The 6,273-nt window shown below is 32.1% G+C and overlaps 1 protein-coding gene across 1 annotated transcript; it reads right to left on the bottom strand.

Annotated features, from left to right (window-relative positions):
• Positions 1–2,362: 2,362 nt before the first annotated feature.
• LOC112710539 (bZIP transcription factor 53) lies at positions 2,363–3,947 on the bottom strand. Its single transcript, XM_025762796.3, has one exon. The coding sequence runs from the start codon at positions 3,107–3,109 to the stop codon at positions 2,672–2,674; it is 438 nt and encodes a 145-aa protein (XP_025618581.1). The 5' UTR covers positions 3,110–3,947; the 3' UTR covers positions 2,363–2,671.
• Between the last annotated feature and the right edge of the window lie 2,326 nt (positions 3,948–6,273).

The following is a 6,273-nucleotide window of genomic DNA, read 5'->3' as shown; positions in this document are numbered from 1 at the left end:
TTGAAAACAAGATAGAGAATAAATAAATATGACTTTCCACTGTTGCTTTAATTAACACATATCTCCCTGCAGCAGATAATAATCACCATTTTCACATTTGTATTTTCTTTTTAACTTTATCTTTGATCAAATCAAAAGTAGACTTTTTAGAATGATACACCATGAAAGATAAGCCAAAGTATTTATCTTGAGCTCCAATATGACTAATAATCAATAAATCTGCAATTGCCAGTGAATTCTTATGAGGGGTATTGTCTTTCATGTTTCAACTATCCAATTTTAACACTCTAAAATTTATGTGTGTAGTAGCATAACGTTATGTTAAAGTATATACACAATTATATTTATAAGACATTAGTTTTTAGAAATTTTCAAGTCCAGAGTAAATACCAATTATTAATTTGTCATGTAGAATATAAAAGGGAGCATATACAGATGGTAAATGCATGAAGAATAGTAATATTACTTTTCAAATGTACTTTTTCGACAAAATAAATGACAATTAAGGGTATGTTTAATTTGCGTTTTCATTTTCAATATTTTTTATTTTTTGAATTTTATTATAAAAATAAAAACAGAAAATAAAAATAGAAAATAAAATTATTATTTTTATTTTTTTTACAAAATCCAAAAAATTAAAAAATTAAAAATAAAAAAACAAAACAAAAAAATGTATATAGCTCAAAATGTATTGCGCTTTTAGTTAGATTTTTATCCCAAAAATGTTTCATTAAAAGTTGAAACATTACGCTATAAATTTGGTTAATTTTCTCTTCTAAATTGTGACATTACGAAATACAACATACAATTAAGCTCTCTTTCTCTCACGCAAAGGAAACAGGTTTGAAGCTTTCTGAAGGCCGTTACCGTTGCTTTAGCCTGGGCTGCAGTGGCCCTCCTCCTCTTTTCTACTACTCTTCTTTCCTGTGAAACCTCTTTCTTTTTTTCTTCATGTCCCCTTCTCTTTCTCTTCCTCCCAAACCATTCATATCTCCTTTCTCAGTGTCTCACTCTCACTCTCACGAGCCACATTCTCATCACCTCTCTTTTCTTTCTTTTCGTCGGCACAACTCTTCACTGTCTTTTTGTTGTTGTCATCTGCCTTCTCTTCTTTTCTTCGCAATCCTTTTTTTTGTTTCTCTCTGTTTATTCTGTTGTTGCTTTGTTGCTTGTTCATTTTGTTGTTTTCTATTTCTAGAGATCTAGATCTTAGATCCAAATCTAAGTTAAATAACTCCTTTCTAGTGTTTCTTTCTCCTTTTGTGGTGTATTGATCCCCTTTTTGGATGTGTTAGTGATGTTTTCGCTCGCAAGTTCGAGATGAAGATACAACGACGGCCTTTCATTTATGTAAACATTTACAATTTCAGATAGCATTTATACCGATTCTGAGAAGAAGAGAAAATAAATTTCTACGATACAACACTTCCAATGTAGATTTAGAAACAAAAAAAATTGTAACGAGTCTCTATTTCTCTTGCCTTCCCTCAGACAATAGTTCAACATAGAACTTATCCATTTTTTTGTTTAATTTTATATCTAATGTTTTTTCTGTAATATGTAAATGTCGTTTGATGTATGTTGAAGGCTTAATCAATTTCTCATGCTTTGTTCCAATGCCCTCTGTCTTCAATCATTTGGAGCCTAAATTTAATAACCACTGACCTATGGATAAGAGAAAAAGACTTTTTTAATTGGTGGCAACGAGTCTTATCTTGGACAACGGCTCAATTCGATGGTAGACAAAAAATCCTCTTCATAACGACGCGACGCTGTGTTAAAACACTTGAAAAGCGAGAAATCAATGTGTTTTTGGACGGATGCTGCTAATTCTCTTTTCTAAACTTTTAATCTTTCGGTGGCAGTTGATAATAAATAGAATTGGATTTATTCAATTCTTTTGTACTTCTTTATGAAAATACCTTTATTTTATATTAATAAAATACTTTATTTTTAAAAAAAATTAAATAAAAGTTTTCTTCTGTCAAAAAAACAAAAAAACATACAATTATTGTTATCGAAACAAATTGCTCCCCTGGTAAGAATATTTTTGAAACATTGAGACTATGTTTGTTTGAAGGAAAAATAAAAAAATAAAAAATAATTATTTTTTATTGTTTAATTAAAAAAATTTAATTTTTAATATATTTTATAATATAAAGATAAAATTATCCTTTTATAATTTCTTTTCTTCCAATCAAATATAACTTTCTATAACTTTCAATTTCTTTCTTTATAACTTTCAATTTCTTTCTTTCCACCCAAATATAGTCTGGTTATCCCAAAAGAAGAACTAACTAGAGTTTACTCACATAGAAGAAAAACTTATGAAGAATAAAGAATAAAGAAAAAAGAAAGCGTAAGAAGAGAACATCATTTCCAATTAACAATGATAATACAGATAAAAAAACAAGACAATGCCATTTAATGAAACAGAACATCGCATATAACCGAACCCAGAGAACATCACAAGCAGATACATATAATTCACAGACATGACATTGGCACTCATCATCATTCCGCACACTTTCACAACCCCAAACTGAAGCCCCCTTTTTATTTTAAAACTACCACCCAATGGCGACACAAGAATCCCAAACTAAATTACTAAACTACCCACACATCCGAGCAGGAGCTTCTCTGCCAAACACCAACATAATTCTGTAACACTTCAATGCAGGAACATGTCTGCCGAAGCCATGATTGGCTGAAATGGGTAAGGAATCTGCCAAGGCTTCATGAGAGGATCCAGAATCTCCGGTAAATCAACGGAGAGCTCACCGCCGCTTACGACTTCAGCAATTTCGAGGATGGAATTGAGGAACTTAAGCCTGTCCCCAAGCTCCGTGATCTGAGCCCTGATGACGCCGTTTGAGGATTCAATCTCTGCATAAGATTCCTCCTTCATCTTAATGGCCTCAATCAACTGCTTGTTTGAGGCCTCAAGCCGCTTCACCTCCTCCGTCAGATCCTCCAGCTGCTTTTGCTTCCTCATCCGCGACCGCCGCGCCGATTCGCGGTTCGACAGCATCCTCTTCCTCTTCCTCTCGTCCATCACGGGCTCTCCGCCCTCCGATCCTGAGCTCGAATTGCGGTAAACTGAAGCCATTTCAACTCCTTCTCTTACGTCGTCTTCTTTCTGGTTCTTATCGATGAAATTAGCGTTTTGTCAAAAGGGAATTAGGGTTTCTGTTCTTTGTTTTTTAGACTAAGAAAAATCGGGATCAGCTAGCTAAAACTAAATAACAGAGAGAGATTATCAACGTGCTGAGGGTGAGTTCATGAGAAAACGTAGAACCAGTAGAGGAAGACGACCGAGAAGGAGTGAAGGAGACGAATCCGACGCATGGGGTTAGAGAGGGTCATAGAAACTCCATAAACATTGAAGTTTTGTGCAAAATCCCTATGCTTTGAAGCCTAGAAATTGTACAGAATCAGATTAACAAGGGAGAAGATGTGAAAACCCTAGATTGGAGGGCAGATCTGAGATTGAGAGAGACAATCTTTCAAGGGAGAATCGCAGTTAAAGAAGGGAATTGAATGAAAGGGAAGATCGAGAAAGAAAGCTGAGAAAATTAACGATGGAAAATTCGAGAACGGGGTGGTTTTCAGAGATTAGGGTTGTTGAGATGGAGAATCCAAAGAAGGTTAAGAAGGTTGGAAAAGTTAGGCTTTATAGAAGAAAAAGAAGGAAAGAGGGAGATGGAAAACGTGGGGAAGGTGCAGTGGTTTGTGGAATGATATTTTTCAAGCAACGTAATACCGCGTCATAGCTGCGTACACAATGACGACAGCTGTTCACCACAAACAACCAGCTGGTTTTATTGAAGTTTTTCCCCTCTTACATTTTTAACTTTTAAGGTTTTTATTTTTTTAAGAACTTGTTAAGTTTTTTATAATATTCTTTTATTAAAGTACTTGATTAAAAATAAAAATTTGATATTTAAACTAATTATTTATTTATAATATTAAGAGTATATTAATTTAAATATTTTTTATTTAATTATAGAAATGAAATTAGTTATATTATTTATGTTGATTTACTTACTAACTATTTTGTCTATTGATATAATTTTCAGCGTTATTAAGATTTTTATTTATTTACTTTTCATTAATAAATGTGCTTTTGTGTTGGAAAATTATATTGCAAAGTAGATTGTCGTCAAAGAGGTGCTAATCTAGATTCTTTGCTTGGTTAATTCAAGGGGATAACAACTTTTCGTCAGCCATGATTAATAAACTTGAGGTAAGGATAGATGTAAGAGATTTCAATAAGAGTCTAAGAAAAACAGAAATTAAAATTAAAAGAAAGTTTTTAAGCATATTGGTATACTGTAATTCAGTAAATTTTAACTATTAATTTTAATTATATATTATAAATATTTTTTAATTAAAATCAATAATTAAAAATAATTAAAATATTAGTGTATCGATATATTTAAAAAAAATTTAAATTAAATAATAAAAAATTTTTAAGTGTACTAATATATTAATATTTTCATTTGATATGACTTATTGTCTCTGTTAAGAATTCTTGATTTAGATTTTTCTTTGAGATGCAATTTAATATTTTTTTGTGTATTTTGTTATTTTTTGAGTAAATGTTCAAAATGGTTCCTGAATTTCAAATCGCTATTTAATTTAGTTTTTGACTTTTTAAAATGACCAATTAAATTCCTAAAATTCGAAAAAGTGCATCTTCGTTAGTCTCTTGCAGAAGTGCCGTCAAAACGTTGATGATGTGGTATTTCAGCTGTATGCTGATGTGTATCAAAGTTGAATTTGATTTAAATTGGTACCTAAAAGTGCTTAATAATATTCAAATTAGTCCATTTTCAATTATAAAATCCTAATCCCCAAATTATTGTCTTCTCTTCTTCGATGTCTTTGCTGTCTTCATCTCTTCTTCGACCTTTCCGCTATCTTCTTCTCTTCTTCGACCTCTCCAATATCTTCTAGTTCATCTTGTTTTCTCGTTTGCATCAGTGATGATGGGTGGTGGGGAGAAAAGCCAAAGTAGCTCAAGTAGGAACAGCTCTGTAGGGAGACCTTATTGCAGCAAAAGAATGTGCAACAGGGGAGGTAAGGTTATGACTTTAAAAAAAATGTTAACATAGTTTCACTTTGAGTTTGGATTCACCAACGTTTTTTACTTTGCAATATGGAATCTATTATAATTTTTTCTGTTGAGTTGATGGAGGTGAAGAACCAGTTTGTGCAACAGCCATTTCACAAAAATTTTTGCATGAATTCAATTGAAAAATGACAAACTTAGAAAGTGATGTTAAGACCTTGAAGATGATGACAATGGTTACCTTCTTAAAAGTGGAAAATATATTTTAGGTTAATGGATGAATCTGCAAGGATACATATAATTTAAATTTGTGTTGAACTTAAAATTAATCCAACCACATTAACTTGTAATTAAAATAGGTTTTAGGTAAGTGTACTGATCTTGTAGTTCAGGATGAATATGAACTAGAAGATAGCGGAGAGGACAAAGAAGAGAAGAAGACAGCAGAGAGATCGAAGAAGAGAAGACAATAATTTGGAAATTAGGATTTTATAATTGAAAATGGATTAATTTGGATATTATTAAGCAATTTCAGGTACCAATTTGAATCAAATTCAACTTTGGTACACACCAGCATACAGCTGGAATGCCACATCATCAACGTTTTGGTGGTACTTCTGTAAGGGACTAACGGAGATGCACTTTTTCGAATTTCAGAGATTTAATTGGTGATTTTAAAAAGTCAAGGATTAAATTGAATAAAGAATTAAAATTCAAAGACCATTTTAGGCATTTACTCGTTATTTTTCTATAGGAATGGCAACGTGTCCCCATGGGGGCGGGGACATGTCCCCCGCCCTCCACCCTCGCCTCCATAACCTGTCCCCGTCCCCGTCCCATTCCCGTATCCGCCGGGGTTCGGGGTCTCTGCGGATCTCTGCGGATTTTTACAAAAATCAAAAATTGAAAAAAATTTCACTACCAAAACCAATTTAATTAATTGAATAATAAGCAGATCTTTCTTATCTTATATGAGAATTTGCTTTGCTTCATCAATAAAAACATCAAATAAGCACAAACTTGAAATTGAAAGATTATGCACATCAAACAAAAACTTATGATAAAATTTGTTACATGAAAAACCAAACAACAAAATAAGTAATAACATATAGATTCAAATTAAATTAACTTACATCGAACAATAATCTAGCTAGTACCAGTATATATTATGTTTATATATATAAAAAATAATAACATAA

The sequence above is a fragment of the Arachis hypogaea genome, chromosome 9 (genome assembly GCF_003086295.3).
Source record: "Arachis hypogaea cultivar Tifrunner chromosome 9, arahy.Tifrunner.gnm2.J5K5, whole genome shotgun sequence".
Classification (NCBI taxonomy): Eukaryota; Viridiplantae; Streptophyta; class Magnoliopsida; order Fabales; family Fabaceae; genus Arachis; species Arachis hypogaea.
The sequence above is the reverse complement of the archived record's forward strand: the minus strand, read 5'-3'. Positions and strand labels throughout refer to the sequence as shown.